Source organism: Lissotriton vulgaris, chromosome 9, assembly GCF_964263255.1.
Source record: "Lissotriton vulgaris chromosome 9, aLisVul1.2, whole genome shotgun sequence".
NCBI lineage: Eukaryota > Metazoa > Chordata > Amphibia > Caudata > Salamandridae > Lissotriton > Lissotriton vulgaris.
In genome coordinates this window covers 505592937-505612068 of record NC_141697.1, presented here as the reverse complement: position 1 = coordinate 505612068, position 19132 = coordinate 505592937, and the positions used below count along the sequence as shown (strand labels likewise).

The 19132-nt window shown below is 49.1% G+C and overlaps 1 protein-coding gene across 1 annotated transcript in view; it reads right to left on the bottom strand.

Annotated features, from left to right (window-relative positions):
• The window catches only part of TBPL2 (TATA-box binding protein like 2), a 332712-nt gene that overhangs the window by 80946 nt on the left and 232634 nt on the right, over window positions 1-19132 (bottom strand). The window contains exon 6 of the mRNA XM_086936669.1: window positions 533-627. Coding sequence (XP_086792795.1) covers window positions 533-627 — 95 coding nt within the window. The remainder of the gene's footprint in view (window positions 1-532; window positions 628-19132) is intronic.

Here is a 19132-nt window from a genome sequence, read left to right as displayed (position 1 = left end):
AAGTGAACACAGATATGTTGGTTTGCTGACCCCAATAGGCCACAGTCCCTGTGCTTGCCTCCAATCGAGTTAGTTGGATTTGCAGCCCACTCCGAATCAGAATTTTAGAAAACTGACTTATTAAAAGGTAGGTCAGTCTGTAAAATTCTTTACTAGTCTCAAAAATATTTGCAACACGTAAATAGTACATCTGATAATATAAAGGATACATTCTGCTAATTTAAATTTGAGCATTGCTTAAAACAATTTGCTAGTTTTTCACTCTGGGAGAGAAATTGTACTTATTATAGGAAATGCACTTTATCATTGCATTTATGTGGCACATCGTTAAGGGTATCGTACTGTGTATTTTTAGCTTTCTTCTAGATATTGTAATGCTTCTTTCATAATAAATGGTATATCGTTCTTCTGAGTACTCCTATATAACTTTTTCTTAATGTAAGGTTTCACTAACAAACAGATTCATCACTGAAGTGTGCAGTAAATGGGCGTGCAGAGAAGTGTTCCACTTTATTTAATTGGCAATACATACCAGTTAGAACCACTTTTCCGGAAACGAAGATAAGTAAAACTATTCGTGGTTTCACCATTCTATAAATCAGGCCTGGGAATAATTCTGGTTCATAACTGTGATAGGAAAGACAAAAACAAAAAGTATTAATGTGCATATTCTTTAGAATAACGACAACCCCCGCCGCCCCCATTTTAGCGTTAGCAGCGTGACAAGCAGGTAGAGTATTTATATGGCTGAGATACCCGCCACCCCCTCTCAACACAATCCCCAAAAGGAGGGAAACCGGAAACAGTTCTTAAAGTTTTTGGATGTGGGATGGAGTGACCATCCCGGCCGTATTTATTAAAACAAAAAAATTAAAACATTAAACGTTTTCATGTTATGTACAATTTCATTATCACATTACGATGTTTGGCTAACCTTAACATAATCTCTAATACAGAGGTTCTCCTAGCCGAACTAGCATCCTACAAAACATTCTCTAAGAACACTGAAATTGTACATCCTAACGTTTAAGGGCCAACGGCAAGGTCATAACCGGTGTCAAGATCCCTAACCAGACTTACCCCTCCCACTTGGGAGGGGCGACAGCACAGAGGCTTACCTCAAGTGCAACTACTAACAATTTCCCTTGACTTGACGGGGGCACTTAAGACTCGACGCCATTTAAAGGTCGTTCGAACACTTGTGTGTGGTATCTAGAAGGTATCGTTGACCTCTCCCCACCCCACACAACTTACCGCATCTGCCGTCGCAGATGACCCTGGCCCCGGGAAATTCCCCAGGAGGGGGCTGTAACCCCTCCTACAAAGGAAGGGGCCTTGACCGCCTTTCCTTTACTTCCGGCGACCCGCCCTTAGACGGGACCGCCTCCCCATTGAGGGGCCAATGGCCACCTCTCCCGAGCGCTCCCATCCGTGTTGGGTGACGCCCACTCATAGGGATCTACCAATTAGTGCTCACCGATCATGACCTTACCGCCTACCAAAAATAAATACGACAATTCTTACTCAAACCTATGAAAACATTGGTCGCTACGACCGAAAGAACATGCTAAAAAATGCAACACTACATCAAATCATTTTAATCGTAACAACCTAGACGATATTCACCATACTTTATTATAATTAACACCAAACTGATACTGTCACAGCCTGTAGACGAAATGGAAAAAACAAACTTATAAATTCACTTTATTGCACAACAACTTGCTGTCCTCAGGGGCTGGTGGGTGGGTCAAAATTGGCTCTTCGTTCCGTCCCGAGCTCACGTGTAGCGAGGAGGTGCAGCTTCGGAGCACAAGAACAAGAGGACGTCTTCTGGTCTTGCGTCTCTTTTTATCCGTCTTCAGGGCGGGCGAAAACCCGCCCCTGCCCGCCCCGAGGGCGTGGCTGGCTGCGTCGGTGTCTAGGCCAGCCCACTCTAGGGCGGGAAAAGGCGCGCCCCGGCTACGCCGCTTCGGGCATACCAGCCGAGACGCGCCTCCCGCCCAAAAATGGCTTCCCGGGGGGATCGAGGCACTCCGCCATACGTTCGGGGGGACCGAGTGGTCGCCCCTTTCCATATGGCTGAGATACCCGCCACCCCCTCTCAACACAATCCCCAAAAGGAGGGAAACCGGAAACAGTTCTTAAAGTTTTTGGATGTGGGATGGAGTGACCATCCCGGCCGTATTTATTAAAACAAAAAAATTAAAACATTAAACGTTTTCATGTTATGTACAATTTCATTATCACATTACGATGTTTGGCTAACCTTAACATAATCTCTAATACAGAGGTTCTCCTAGCCGAACTAGCATCCTACAAAACATTCTCTAAGAACACTGAAATTGTACATCCTAACGTTTAAGGGCCAACGGCAAGGTCATAACCGGTGTCAAGATCCCTAACCAGACTTACCCCTCCCACTTGGGAGGGGCGACAGCACAGAGGCTTACCTCAAGTGCAACTACTAACAATTTCCCTTGACTTGACGGGGGCACTTAAGACTCGACGCCATTTAAAGGTCGTTCGAACACTTGTGTGTGGTATCTAGAAGGTATCGTTGACCTCTCCCCACCCCACACAACTTACCGCATCTGCCGTCGCAGATGACCCTGGCCCCGGGAAATTCCCCAGGAGGGGGCTGTAACCCCTCCTACAAAGGAAGGGGCCTTGACCGCCTTTCCTTTACTTCCGGCGACCCGCCCTTAGACGGGACCGCCTCCCCATTGAGGGGCCAATGGCCACCTCTCCCGAGCGCTCCCATCCGTGTTGGGTGACGCCCACTCATAGGGATCTACCAATTAGTGCTCACCGATCATGACCTTACCGCCACAGGTCCGGATAGTTGACCGGCTATCCGGACCCCCCACAAAACTCCTACCTAAAGGTCATGTTTTAACGATTTTAACCAAGCTAGGAAGTCACCTATGAGTAACTCATTCCCCACCCTCGACAAATGCACACCATCCCCCAGATACATACTGTCATCATTAATACAACTATGCGAGATCGAATGCAATGTCTTGGAACGGAACAACCTACTCACTTTGTTATTCAATTTTCTAACAGAATGATTCAAAGCAGGGATCGAGATAGCCCCCCGCCACACTTTTCGTGGGATCATATGAGACCACGCAATTACGCACCCCGGAACTCTCCTCGCTAACCAACTTACCGTGGAAAGCATAGCCTCCAGGAGAAGTCGTCTACCGGTGGTGACCAAATCATTGCCCCCCAAATGCACTATGACTATGGACGGCGGTGACCTCATCCGCTCTAACAAACCCTCAAAAAATTCCTGAAACTGGTCAATACAGAGACCGCCCCTTCCGTAGAAGGACACTCTGTACCCGTATTCCCCAGGTACGTCAATCATGTCACCTGCTTTGAATACGTCTGCGGCCCGTCTCACGTATGAGTGGCCCACGACCCACACCTCCTTCCTCACAGCCGGTGACGTGCGACCGCTGGCCTGGTGTTGGGTCGACTGCACAGTCCGCCCTGCCGCGTAGGCTTGCGCAACTGAAAACAAACAAAAGACAAGAAGCGTGAGTACATGATTACTGCTTCACAACATGTGCAATCGCACATACCTCTTATAACAATTGGAGGACCAGCGCCCCACACGTTTCACTTGTTCTACATTAAGACCCCTGGCTGTAGCTTCAGTGGCAGCCCCTATTCGAAAGGAATGGGTCCCAAATTCGCCCGGGTCCAAGCCCGCTGCGGCAATGGCCATTGCAAGCACCCGCTGAAACTGAAACCTCGTCAGCGGGGTGGCGTCTGCATGCCTCAACAATGTCCCCCCCCATGATGCCACCCTTCGTGCTAGGTAATCTTCTAAGCACTGTACCGGACACATGGATGACTCGGGGTTCCTGCGAATGATCGTGCAGTCCCCTCTCCCATCTTGGTCAGTCTTGGACCTGAGAAAGGAGACAATCACCGCATCACCCCTGATCTGAACATGTTCCCTGCACAAGCCCCCCGTCACATCCTGTTTGTTCCTTGCAACTAGCTCACTAACTCTCATAGCCCCGTGAAATGCCAGCGTAAATGCAGTCCGGAACAAACAGGTCTCGAAAGGGGACGAGCATGTGTTAGGGAGTGTGGCCAGTAACTGGGACAACCTGTCTAAACCTATCGGTCGTCTTACGTCTACTCTGCGACCCTCTAGGCGTTGCCACCCACGCAGCGCTTTCTGTACTGTAAAAGACGCTGTTGGGTCCAGGATGCCATGGGCCCTGGCAACAAAAGAAATGGCGGCACGATGCCTTTGTGCCGTAGCCACCGATTTCCCAGCCCTACGTAAGGACATCAGAAAAAGTACAACCCACTCTTCCTGACCCCAAAGTCCCCCTCTCTCTGCCCCCAAAAAGGCTAAATAGGCCCGGAACGCCCCTTCATATGCCTTCCTTGTCCTGGGTGCTAGACTCTCTCCCACGAGGTGACGAAGTTCGGGGCACCGAGAGACCAGAGAGCTTCGGGGAAGGGTGCCGGCTCCGGGTCCGCTGAAGGAAGGAAACCCGAGAAAGCCTGCATGTGAAAACGAGACAGTGCATCAGCAGCCTGATTCATCACCCCTGGGACATGTTTTGCTCTGAATACCACGTTCAGTTGCATACACAGTAGGACAATTTCTTTGAGCAGCCTCAAAATCAATTTACAATGGGCTGCCTGACTATTGATGCATTCTACCACGGTCATATTGTCGGACCAGAACACGACAGAATGATCTCTGAACCCTTCTGGCCAAGTTCTCAGGGCCACCAGAATGGGAAATAGTTCGAGGAAAGCAATATTACTCGTTAGCCCCTTCTCGTGCCACCATAGGGGCCACCTTTGAGCAGACCACTTTGTGCCGAGGATGGCGCCAAAGCCTATGCTTCCTGCTGAATCTGTCCATAGCCCGAGCTCTTCTGAGGACACGGCTGGCTTGTTCCAGACGACTCGGCCATTGAAGTCCGCCAAAAATGCTAACCAAATCCGCATGTCCTGGCGGACCTCAGCCGATAACCTCGTGCGATGATGACCCTCCTTTAGGCCAACCATCGCTTGGGCAATTGAGCGGGAAAAAGGGCGAGCCATTGGGATCACCCTCAAGGCAAAGTTCAACTTTCCCACTAATTGTTGCAACTGATGCAGTGTAACCTTAGATGCATTCAAACATACTTGGAGGGCTGCCCTGAATTTTAACACTTTGCTGGCTGGCAAACGGAAACACCCCTCCTCTGAGTCCAACTCGATCCCCAAAAACTCGAGGCAAGTCGTGGGACCCATAGTTTTACCTGGTGCCAATGGCACGCCAAAATGACCCATCAACACACAGAATTCAGCTAAGGCCTGAGCACATTCGGGATTTCCGGCGGGACCAAGGAACAAAAAATCGTCAAGGTAGTGCATTACATTTCGGAAACCCGTTTTCTTCATGAACACCCATTGCAGGAAAGTACTGAATTGCTCAAAGTAAGCACATGATATAGAGCATCCCATTGGCATACACCTATCCATGTAAAATGACCCCTGGAACCCGAATCCCAAAAGACGCTGATCGTCTGGGTGTACCGGGAGCAACCGGAACGCTGACTCGATATCTGATTTCGCCATCAACGTCCCGGGCCCCAGGCGATTCAAGATGGCTACTGCCTCATCAAACGATGCGTATCGCACCGAACAAACTTCTGGATCAATTGCGTCGTTCACCGAAAGGCCGTGTGGAGCAGACAAATTATGGATCAAACGAAACTCACCTGGGTCCTTCTTGGGGACCACCCCTAACGGAGAACAGACAAAATCCGGTACCGGGGGTACACTAAATGGGCCAGCGACCCGTCCCCGGCTAACCTCTTTCTGAATTTTTTCTTGCACCACAGATGTATGTTGTAAAACAGAAAGTTGATTTTTGCAAATCCCTACACCCTGAAAGTCCCCTACCGGGATGCGGAAACCATGTGAAAAACCGTTCCGCAGCACCCCAGCAGAAGTACGATCCGGGTATTCACTGAGCCAGGGAATCATTGCCAAGGTATCAATCGGGGTTGGTAAAGGCGCCCCTCGGACTAGTTTAGACCTGTTTGGCGCCTCCCTTACCCCCATTCTCACCCGTTCTGGCTCTGCACGATGACTCAGGATGGGACGACCCACACGTACTACACTCATGTTTGAATTTACACGATCCCGGAGGTCTGGTACATTTCCCTTTGTTGAAATTAAAGCAGAAACCCTTCCTCCCTGTATTGCCTGCGGGCCTCGACTGATCGTCGGTGCTCGTACTTGGTCGAAAGGGCGTCCCCACATTTTGGCGGGAGTAATCTACAACATTGCTCCCAACCAATGGCATCTTTAACATTCCTGATTCTTTCATTTTATCCCATGTTACAGAATCGTAACAATCCCAAGTCAAACCCTTGTTATGTTCCTTTTCTTTCCTGAACAGATTGTCATAACAAAACCAATGGTTACCTTGATACGCTGTCGAGTAACCCATAATTCGTGATTGATAAATGGGAAATTCAGAAAGCAACTCGGGCCTACGTTCCCCCAAAATCGATGTAAAAATACCCCACGCATTGCCCCAGTTGCCAATATTCTCATTTACCTTAAAGGCGGCCATTTTTGCGCGCCAAACACTCGGATGCATTAGGTCCTTCTGACTTTTAACATGCTCCACCTCATAATGATCAACAAGCAAGGAGAAAATATTCACGTACTCCCCAGCCCAGATCTTTTCTTTTATAGCTAAAGGCACATGTTGTCCCAATCTCTCTCTACGAGAGGGTGCTGACTCGTCCCTTGCAATCGGCAATGGCCGCTTACCTGCACCGGACGCAGCTTCGGCCGCTTGCGGCTTGTCTATTCCCGCCAACGGCGCAGTCACTTTAGCTGCATCTCTCTTCTCACGAAGCCCTTTTATCAGCGCCTGTGCCTCGGCAGCCGTGGCGCCATCACTACTATCCCCCAACCAAGCTGCTAGCTGTGCTGCCAGCTCGGGGGGCATGTCTTCTTTGGATGTCGGGGTGACGACAACGGGGATTGGATTCCCCTCCATTGGTACTGGGGTCGGCGCCTCGAGCGGTACAGAGGGGACCGGGACGTCTCCACCGGCTGGAACCCTTCTCGGCCTCTTAGGTCTCCCTCCAGCCGGCGCAGGGCCCGAACCCTCCTCCCCGTCCCGTTTCGCCAACCGTTTCTTTATGTCGGACATCTCTTTGCAAAGGGCCCGCACCATCTGGTCGGTCGTCATTCTCTTTGCGACTTTCTTTGGCATTTCTCCGACGAAGTATCTAGAAGACAAAGAAAAAGATCAAAACGCTCAAAATTGGCTCTTCGTTCCGTCCCGAGCTCACGTGTAGCGAGGAGGTGCAGCTTCGGAGCACAAGAACAAGAGGACGTCTTCTGGTCTTGCGTCTCTTTTTATCCGTCTTCAGGGCGGGCGAAAACCCGCCCCTGCCCGCCCCGAGGGCGTGGCTGGCTGCGTCGGTGTCTAGGCCAGCCCACTCTAGGGCGGGAAAAGGCGCGCCCCGGCTACGCCGCTTCGGGCATACCAGCCGAGACGCGCCTCCCGCCCAAAAATGGCTTCCCGGGGGGATCGAGGCACTCCGCCATACGTTCGGGGGGACCGAGTGGTCGCCCCTTTCCATTTGTTTCCTATCTTTCAGCTCTAATGTATCCCAGCGTACACTGAAATATCCCTTGAGTTGAGTTGAGTTGAGTTGAGGGAGAATTTGTAGAGCGCTACTTTGCCCAGGGGCGTCAAGGCACTAGAGATGGAATGAAGAGCTGTATGGTGGAAAGGCGGAAGGGAAGGTCAGTGGTAGGCCTGCCTGAAGAGCCAAGTCTTCAGAGCCTTTCGGAAGAGGGGGTGGGAGGTGAGTTCCTTAATCTCAGCCGGAAGAGTATTCCAAATTTTAGGAGCACAGGAGCTGAAAGCTCTGTCGCCCCATCTGGCTTTGCTGGTTTTAGGAACAGACAAAAGATGTTTATTGGCTGAACGAAGTGCCCTGCCGGGGACCAGGGGTTTAATGTCTTCAGAGCCAAACCCGTGCAAAGCACGATGGGTGAGACATAAAACCTTGAACTCTATTCTGGCCTGGATCGGAAGCCAGAGGCGAGTTTCGGGGCATCAGTGACAAACCGAGCTGCTGTGTTTTGAACTGTTTGCAAACGCTGTATCTGGGATTTGTTGATTCCCAGGTACAGCGAATTACAATAATCTAGCCTTGAGGAGATTAGGGCCATCGTAACCAATTTACGGGCATCGGTGGAAAGATAATGTACTAATCTCTTCAAGGTTCTAAGAACACCACAGCAGGTAGAGGTCGTTCTGCTGACTTGTTTTTGAAAGGAGAGTTTGGTATCAAAAATGACGCCTAGGTTCCGAGCAGATTGAGAGGGCGATGGACAGGCTCCTAAGGAGGGAAGCCACCAGTTCATTGACCAGATCTCCTCCTTGCCTCCGAAGATCAACACCTCTGTTTTTTCCCCATTCAATTTAAGGGAATTCCTCACCATCCAATTTGCAACCGCTTCCATGCAATTCCGAAAGTCTTGAGATGTAATTTCAACAGTTTGAGAAAGAGAGACCATAATCTGAGTGTCGTCAGCATAGGAGAGAACTTCCAGCCCAAAAGATCTTCCAAGCCTGGCAAGGGGTGTAACGTAAATGTTAAAGAGCGTGGGGCTCAGGGACGAACCCTGAGGCACCCCGCACTACACAGTCTTGGCTGGGGAAAGAAAGTCACCCAGCTTGACCCTCTGTGCACGGCCATCCAGGAAAGATTTTAAGAGACTAAGTGCAGGTCCGTCCACTCCTATCTCCTTGAGCCTTTCGACTAAGATGGAGGGGGATAGGGTGTCAAAAGTGGCAGTAAGGTCGAGCAGGACCAGAAGTGTAGTCTGGCCACTGTCGACCTTAGCACGGATGTTATTGGTGATGACAGTCAGGGCGGACTCAGTGCTGTGAGACCTGCGAAAGCCGTGCTGAGAGGGATCGAGAAGGCTGGAGTTCTCCAAGAAGGCACTCAGATTGTGATTTAAGTGGGCCTCTAGCCCTTTTGCAGGTGCTGGGAGTAGTGAGATAGGCCGAAAGTTTTTAAGGATCCTAGGATCAAGTGAAGCCTTTTTAAGAAGGGGCTTAACTATGGCCATTTTCCAGAGGGTCGGGAAAGCACCTTGATGGATGGCCAGATTGATGACTTCCAGGAACACAGGGACTAGAACATCTCTGCACTCTTTGAAGACCTTCAGAGGGCAGGGATCAAAAGGGGAACCTGATTTAAGCCTATCCAAGTACCCGTTGAGTTGCTCTAATGGGATCAGGGGGAAAGTAAGAGAGCTACCCTGTGGTGACTCTGTGGGGTCTTCGGTGACAGGATAAGGCGGAGGGGCAGGGGGGGATCCTAGTGCTTGGTTGCAAGCTTCTAAGCTGGAGTAGATGTCAGCTATCTTTGTGTGAAAGAAGGTGGATATCTGGTCACAGAACTCCTGAGATTCTGTTACCGGATTAGGGGCTTGCAAGACTGACAGAGAGCCAACAATTTTGAACAGTTCCCTGGAGGAGGTGAGGGAGGCTGTCAATTTAGAGAAATGTAATTTCTTTTCTGCAAGCACCACAATTTTATAATCTTTGAGTAGGAGTTTGTGTTTGATCTTTTCATCTGGGTCTAGATTGACTCTCCAGAGCCTCTCTTGTCTCCTACATCCCTGCCTCAGAGATCTAAGTGTATCGGAGTACCAAGGGGCCGAGGGACGTTTTCTAGCGGAATAAATCTGTTTAATAGGAGCCAGTTTATCCACCGCTTTTGAAATAGCATTATGCAGATCAGAAGCTGCAGAGTCAATGTCATTTGTAAGAGATTGGGGTTGGGTGGGCAGAAAGGGCGCTAATAGATGACTATTTAGCGCTCTGAAGTTTCTTTTGAATTCCCACTTACAAGGGCTTGCTAAGGAGATGGGATGGCTGGGATGTGTAAAATCCAGGGGGATGGCCATGTGGTCTGACCAGGACAGAGGAAGGGGGATCCCGGGCTCTACGCTGGGGTCATTGGTGAAGACCCCGTCCAGGGTATGACCGGCTGAGTGTGAGGGGCCTTTTACTATCTGGTTTAGACCGAAGGAAGCCAAAGAGTCCATCAAGGAGGCAGTGTCAGTGGAGTCCTTTATGTCTAAATGAAAATGTCCTTTCCCGAAAATTTCCTTTCCTTTCCCGAACATAAGCAATTAAGGGCTTCTGCAAAGCCCTCAAGAGGGACCATATGATGACAAGGCATCTCTGAGGGTTTGAAAGACATCAGGGTATGTACTGAATAAGTGCATCTACCAGGGATGGGGGGGATCAGGCTGGGCAGCATGGCCGGCCTCTGGCGCTTCCTCAGCGCTGACAGGCGCAGACGGGCAGGACTCTGGCACGACTCTGGCGCAGGTCCGGCGCGTCCGCTGGTCGCGTCCGCTGTGCGGAGGCATGCCCGCCCCCTTATGTACGCGACTAGAGCGCGTCACAGCACTCCAGCACACCCAATATGTCTGCCATGAAAATCCTGGCCGGGACCACCTTGACAGCGTCAACGCTCGGCTGCGAGTGGCCCGGGCAGCAGGGAGGTAAAGGAAGGAGAGTAAAGGCTTTGCAATCAAGCCTGAGCCCTTGGAAATAAGTTTTAAAATTTGTTCGTTTTAAAAATCAACCGTGGCTAACAACATGCCCAACATCCCGGCTTCCGCCTCAGGAGGTTACACACACACACAAACAGCTATCAAGCGCTTGGCTCAGGAGGAACCCTTATGTACGCCACTAAAGCGCGTCACAGCACTCCAGCACACACAATATGTCTGCCGTGAAAATCCTGGCCGGGACCACTTCGACAGCGTCAACGCTCGGCTTTGAGTGGCCCAGGCAGCAGGGAGGTAAAGGAAGTGGAGTAAAGGCTTTGCAATCAAGCCTGAGCCCTTGGAAATAAGTTTTAAAATTCGTTAGTTTTAAAAATCAATCGTGGCTAACAAACATGCACAACCTCCCGGCTTCTGCCTCAGGAGGATACACACACACAAACAGCTACACCTCTGTTGTGTTCTGGCTCCAAGTGCGGGCGGGGTAGGCCTCAGAATGCTGCACCCTGGGTGCGCGGTGCTGCCAGTCAGACATGTGGCACTCTAGTCATGGCCTGGGCACAACTGCCTATGCGCCGTTTTGCCTTTTATCTAAATAGGCGGCCACGTGGCCGTACGGCCATACCACTGCAACTGTGAGCCTGAGAGGAGGGGGGGGGACGCGGGACCAGCGAGGAACACCCCTCGGTTTGTGACACTTAATTCCTCCTTTAATGTAACTAACAAGAACAAGCATTTTGGGTGACTGTCTCTTAGCCCCTGGAGGCTGACACCATAGTTCCTTGGATTCTTGTGATTTTCCATGGGCTGTTCTCAAATGGGAGCTGAAATTTGCTCCCTGGATGTTGGATTCTTATCAGTACCCACGCCTCCATAGAGAGCCTTGGTGCCTTTGCTTACCTGTGTTGAGATGCTCGTCGGTTTTGCTCCTTTCTAAGAGATGGAGCATGTCTATATGGCACTGGAGCTTGTCGACATGTCCAGTGGCACTGGATAATATCCTCAACCCTTCAACTGAAACAAAGGATGCTGGGTGCTACTCCGGTTGTGGTGTGTGGGGTTTTAAAGGAAGTATATATTGTCCTTCTCCATGCTCTGTCGCTCTGCCTGGGCTATGCAGATGGCTTTTGTGATAGTTCTCAAGCACTTTGACTGTGCCTTTGACTTGGGGTCAACAGGGGGTGATATGTTGGCATTTGGTTCCTCTGGATGTCATGTAGTTGACGAAGTCTTGGCTGTTGAAGGGTGGTACATTGTCTGTCTGGAGTTCCTGTATTAGGCTGTGTGTGGCGACAATTTTCTCTAGCTTGGCAATTTTCCCTTCTGCTGAAGTGATCATCACGATCTCCACCTCTGGATATTTAAAGAAGTCATCGATGACTACCAATAAGTGTCTGACATCTGCGAGACTTCTGAAATCCATGCTGGTGCGGTGCCACTGAACATCAGGTACTCATTCGGTGATGACAGGGGGGTGGGGGAATCACACTGCGGAATGGTCTGTTCAACCTTCTCCTCAAGGCCAGGAAAGCATACCTTGCTTGTCAGCCTGCTGTTCTTGATGACTCCTTAGCGCGACCCATTGGTTAGGTCCCCATCTGATGAGTCAAAGTTTCTGGCAATATGAGCCAGTGTCCCTGGAGTAGGCACCCATCTGTAGAGATGGTGAGTTAGTCTTTCACGATGTGCAGGGACCTTAAGAATTCTCTGGGCTTTCGCCATCTAATTGGGTAGTGCCGCTGTAACCACGATCCACCTCTCTTACCTGGTTGCTGCAAAGGCCTGTCGGAGGCAGCCATCTGTTGGGTGGCATCTATGATACTGGCGAAGGATATGGGGAGGGGGTGTAACCATTCCACGGCTACCCTCACGTATTCTTCTGCATCCTTTGCCTCTTGTTCCTCCTGTGATGTGGTGGGCCGGCGATGTCTTGAAAGATATTCATCTGGGTTACAGACTCTCGGTCAATACTCCACCTTGAGACGGTATTCCTGTAGACAGAGTATCCATTTTTAAATCTGCTGTGTGGGGTTTGACGCTGATCCTTGGAACAATGGGATCAAGGGCTTATGATCGGTATTGACTGTGAATGGGTGTCCATATAGGTCGATGTGGAAATGTCTGCAACCTAAATGGATAGCTATGGCTTATTTTTTGATATGTGAGGATCGCTGCTCCATGGGGTTAGAGCATGGCTGGCATAGGCGACAGGGCCTCACTCTCCACCCGGTTGTCCCTGGGCCAGTACAGCTCCCAGACCCGTGGGGCTGGCGTCCATGGCTAGCTCTGTGTGATTGTAGGGGTCGAAGTGAACAAGGGTAGTATCTGCAGACATAGCCTGCTTGATGTCCTGGAACAAATCTCTAGTTTGGGACACTATTGCTAGGAGCTGGACACCTTGGTGAGGTCTTGCGGCGGTACTGTAAGCTGGGTTAGGTTTAGCATGAAAAAGCCGCAGCAGGTGACCATTCCTAGGAAGCTTCTGACTCCAGTGACTCTGGAAGGAGCTGAGGTGGCCTGGATGTTATGGCCTTAAGCCAGGTCATGGGTGATCCCTCTCATGGAGAAACGGTATCCAAAAAACCCATAATTCCTTATTTAGGAATTAGCGTTTCTCTTTGTGCGGAGTGAGGCCGCAGCTTTGTAGCAAGTTGAACACTGAGCGCAGTCAGTGAAAATATTCACCCAGAGTACATGCGTGGACCAGGAGGTCATCCCTGACATTCAGGACTCCAGCGAGACCATCTAGCAACCCCCTGATTAGGTCTTGAAACATCTCAGCGGTGCTGGAGATGCCGAAGTTGAGGCGCTTATATCGCCTCAAACGAGGTGAGTGGAGAAGGTGTTCACATGTCTTGACTTGGTCACCAAGAGGATATGGTGGATTCAAGCGCTACAGCGGCAGGAGGAATTTGTATGCCACTATCCACAAAGGAAAGATCCCATGTTGATCCTATGCTGAGACTGAAATTACACAGCTTCACTACAAATTGAATTTAGTCTTACTATATGAAGGAGACACCGGGCTCCTGCTAGGATACCAGGCCCATCATTGAGAGTAACCCTAATGGTGCCATGCCCCATGAGCCTGCCTGGGCTTGCTTAGGCTGTCCAATTCCTGTCCAAGTCCTGATGAAGACTCGCACTGACCCCCCAATGGTGCAGACCCTGGGTTGAAAACATCGACAATTTAAACTGGGGATCCATTGAGATATCCTGCGATGAGACTTATTCATTCAGTCCGCAGAGTGATTTGAAATATTGTGTTCTCTGGCCACCCCACCACCCTTCTTTCTTACTACCCCAATCACCTTTGTATATATTGCACAGTCACTACAGCACTGAGCACCAAATGGCACCCTTGTCACATGCTACTTGTCACGAATTATTTTTGACTGCCTTGCAAATGTAAATTTGGGTATTTTATGAATGAAGCTATTTATAAAAGCTCTTGAATACCTCATATGGTTTGTGCGTGTATTACAATTAATTTGTCATTGTATGTATAGACTCTTGAGTAGTCCAAGTACTTAAAGAAATATTTCGCTTATATCGCCTCAAACGAGGTGAGTGGAGAAGGTGTTCACATGTCTTGACTTGGTCACCAAGAGGATATGGTGGTAGCCGGATCGGAGGACCATTTTGGAAAACCATTGGGAGCCAGAGAGTTCTCCTATGATGACATCCACAGTGGGTGTTATGTGGTGCTCCCTTTTGATCGTGATGTTCGGGATCCTAATGTCAACACATATGCACACTTCTCCTGGCTGTTTCGACTAGTGAGCTACTACACTGGGTGATACCCTAGGCATTGGCCCTTCCACCCTTTCAATGATATTTGCCATCTCCAACTTCAGCAACTCTGCCTCCACTTTCAGTCAAAGGTGGAAGGCCACCCTGCTGTGGTGCTGAGGCCACCCTGCAGTGGTGCAACTCAACTGGGTGCACCGACTTGTCAATGTGCAGATGAATTACTCAGTTTTTAAGGAATCCAATACCTTTCAAGAGGCCGTCAAATTTGTCTAGGAATGAGTCTGTTGTGCTGACGCTGGACAGCTAGAGCAAATTGGAACAGCTGCAGATGTTTGCCATGTGGCAGCTGAGGAGCATGTCAGTCCCACTTTTTGTGATATGCACCTTTGCTTTGGAATTTTTTTCTTGGTGGCAGACTGTGGAGGTGAACATATCTGCGAGCAGGAGGCATGTGGAAGTGCCATTGATATACTCTCCGGTGGTGGTGGGGTAAAGCACTGGTGGGGACACGATTTTGCTGTGTATGGATAGTGGCAATATGTTGTTTGACGCAGCAGTGTCTGAGAGTCACCAGTGGTTGTCCATCAACAGTGGTTTGGCACAGGGTGATTCATACAGCCTGCAGCCATCTCCACAATGTGTATGACATGAACTGTTATTCTGATCTGTTGTCATCCATGTTGTCGTCATCTGTGAGCACAGATTCTGTGTCCACTTGGTTGGCTGTCTTCTTTTTGGGCTTTTTCACTGGGGTTGTGGAGCAGCAGGCTTTTGCATTGTTGTTCATCTTACCACATGTAGAAGGTTTTTCCTTTGGTGGGCAGCTTAAAGAGTGTGGGGAAGTCATCTGCACCACTTACAGGGTCTGGTGGTTTCTGATGTCTTAGGCTGGTCTCTTTTGCTGTGAGGTGCTATGGATGCTCCAACCTGGTTGACAGGCTTGGTCTTAATGGCACGCTGAAGGGTTGCCTGCCTCCATGTGAGCGGCCCGTGATTTTGATAGTTCTTGTAATCGCCCATGGTGATAATGTCTGCTATTGTCATGCAGTGCATTGGCAGGATGGGCTCACAATTCTTAACAGACAACCAGCCCAGATGAACTGAGCTCAAATTTCTCTTGTTAATCTAGAAGAGTGCATGTGCTTGCTAATTCTTGGAGCCTGCGTACAACTCATCCACAGATTTGCTGGTGTCTGCCGGGCTTGTCTAAGTGGGAACTGCTCAGAATCCAGATTGACCAGAGGTTTTGAGTGAGCGGTCAATGCTGTCTTGAGCGTGGTGTAGGTGTATGGTGGCCCAGCTTTGTATACTGTTTTGGCCAGCTTGTAGACGGTGGTGCCGTCAAGGTGGAGGAGCATGTGCCGACGCTGGTCTGCTTCTTGTACTACCGCAGCAAAATATGTTTCGAGGTGATTAGCACGGTCGCCCCCTTGGTGGCCTGTGAGGATGGAGCTCCAGCCACAAAAAAAGTTTTAACGGTGGGGATGGATGCCATGCATCCAGTTCTTTCATGCGGGTGGATGAGCTGTTGTTGGGGTGGTGTTACATGGCTTCGCTTTGTAGTGTAGTTCCTATATTCCCAATAGGCTCTGCACATTGGAATAACATAAACGACAGTGTAGACGTAGGACTGAGGTCGACAAGGTCTCTATTGAATATGTTAGACTTAATTATGAAATGTCAGCTAGCTCAGAGGTCACTAGAAACTTTCTCGAGTAAACAAGAAGGTGCTAACTTTCCTGAATAGGCAAGAAGCGATTAGTGTCCGACAACCGCATAAACATGACAACTTTGCTCCCCCAGAATAAGGAGTATATCTCCAGAGTCGCGGAAACAATAGATAGCTATTTCACTCAGTTAATCGTGCATGCTTAGTTTCACCAGGAGTGCAGAGAAATAGTGAGACGTGCGTTTTCAATAAAAAGGTTATTTATTGAGCAGACTTCTTTCTCATGCAAGAGAAGTGAATTGCCACAATTGCAATACTTGTCATAAAGTAAAGTGCGTAGAGTAAAATGAGTATTATGAAATAATACTGTAAAAGTATTTATATGGTTTCTAAGCCATAAGATACTTAAAATGGATAAAATACATACTATGATAAAATAATGACTAAACGTACTCAACTGGTGTTTCTAAGATACGCCTACCCCGGTGTACCTAACCTAACCTTAGTACAGGGAAGGAGTAGATGAGTTATCGTTTTTGCCGATAATCTGAATCAAGAATTCTCCAAGGGTCTAATCAGCTCCGTACCTTGGTTATAGAATGAAGGAGGTCTTGTATCTCTTTCTCAGGACTCGATCTCCCAGCAAGGGTGACAGGGAAACACTGGAGCTGGATTTCTCGGCTGGAGAAAAGACAGCATCTTTCTCAGTGCGTCAGTGGGAGGGTCGGCTTCCTTCGGCACTCGCATCAGCAGGGCGTCGGGCAAGTAGATAGCCGATCTGCTCCAAACCACCGTGTGTTGCTTAAGGCAGATGCTGGTATATTTATACCTGGAAGGTGCCGAGCCTGACGTAAGGTTGGACATAAGACGTCACTAAGAACTCGCAGTTCTTTCAGGACTCCAGGAGTTCTAGGACAAATCAATACAGAAGCAGGGGGAATTCCGGGGCTGCTGGCGGCTTAGTTTGTTTAAGAAGGCGTTGTGCTTTCTAGGAGTCTATGGGAGTAGCCTTGCCGTATTTGGACTGCATTGGCTATGTCTTAATATGGGTATGATTCTTATGCCTATATAAGGATATGATTTGATATAACCACATAAGGGCATGAAATCTGGAATATTTACTAGTGTCCTAGAATCATCTACAACAGCTTGTTCTAGGAAGGGTATCGTGCGGCGTAGCTCATTACCAGCTTCTCCGCTATCCTTTCATCTGCGTAAGATGCTGAAGGATGTGCGGCAACCTCCTTTGTGCTGGCTGGTGGTGGCAGAATTGGGCTCGGAAGCTTGGGTGACACCTGGGTGGGGCTTCTCAGCCTGAGGCATAGGTGCTATCTGACAGGCCTTCTCGTTGTCTGGCCGAGGGCCCTGCCACATGGGGTGCTCGTGCCTGTCTGTAGGCCCTCCCCTTCTTGGGCTTTGGTGGTGGTGTAGGGTGTACACAGGTGCCTCTTCTCAGGGTCTGCATGGTGGCTAAGGGCTGGGTTGTGTCCCCTGGCCCAGAAGTTTAAAAAATGGTCTCTTTGCTTGCAAGCGCATGTGACTCCTAGAGAGTAGGGGTGCGGGCGGTAGCCCATGGGAGAGAGGGGCAGCCGTCTGTGTTGAATGCAAGAGGTCATCCGTGGCCTGAAGGTGTAGCCACGTGGAAGGTGCTCTTGGGCTCCACCCGCAGACTGCAATGTTGGCAGGGCGCAGGCTGGGTACAGCAAAGTGTCACTGAGAGGGCGGAAATCAAAACTTCTCATCGCTAGTTGCTGTGTTCTGGGGCCAAGTGTGGACGGGGCAAGCCTCAGAGCGCTGTGCTCTGGCTGCTTTATGCTGCCAATCAGACACTAGTCATGGCCTGGCACAGAACTGCTTATGCACAGTTGTGCCTGTTTATTTAAACCCACGATCACATGACCACTGGGCCATACCACTGCAACTGCGAGGCTGGGGGCACAGTATGGTACACCCCTTGGCCCACAAAACGACACCCTTCATTCTACAACCTTTCCGTTCATTATGAGCAGCGGGCGGTAAGAGCACCTTCAGCATTTATGAGGTGGAATTCCACACAAAGTACACTTTGGGTGAGTTAAAGCAGCGTGAGGAAGGTGTTTTCCGTTAGTTAAATATTCAGCTTGATGTATAGAGCCTGACACATGATGCAGTTGTGCTTTTCCTTCAGGTTACCAAAATTGTCAGCTAGTCCCGCACATTGTGTGAAATGTTAGCCTGTTCTGGCAGACAGCATGGAAGGATTAGGAGGCCAATGTGAGAAAATGGAAGCTACAAGTACCAGTACTACAAGTGCTGCTGACTGAAAAACCAACAATGTTTGAGTCAGTCACAAAATTATATATCGGTCTTTAGCTACAAGAGTCTGTCTCTCTCCAGCTTTCCTTTCAAGTTGCGATAGGTCAACGCTCATTTTATTCCTGTTCTCCTAATGGAACACAAGATGGATGCTGGATTGAATGTGTAGCAGGGCGGACTTCAATCCATACTCCAATATTTATGAGCTAATTGGAAAAGAAGAAAAAAGGTTACATACCGGTAACAACATTTGTGCGCCACAGGTCTTTATTATCAGTAGCATTGCTGCACCGACAAGTTCTTGTCTGACATGTAGAAAACTGGCTTGTGGGAGTACCTGTACATTTCTCATGCTCTAGCTAAAAGTATAAATAGCTATGGATGTAATATAACACATTTTACATTTTTCAAGTGTGGAAAATCAAGGCTTCACAGTTTGTTTTAAGAGCAGACCTAAGGATCCTGCTAGTCCAAAGCAATGAATGAATGAAAAATTAATGACGATCCCTCCCATAATGAAGAAGAAAACACAACTTACCTGTTAAACCAGATCTTCATAAAGGGTATATTAATTTACTGATAAACACCACAGCCATCTTTCCTAATAGAGCCTTCAAAATGTAAGTGGTTTGCAACTGTTTCTACGTCCTTCACCAAAAATGAACTCAAATTATAAAGCATGCTGGGAGTTTGATGGAATTTCGTTGCAGTGCTTTATTTGTAAAAGAGTAAATGCTGGGGACCAAAATGTTGTTCAGCAGCTCAAAGCTGATGTGGTCTAATGTCAGGAGTGCTGCATACTAAGGCTGCATG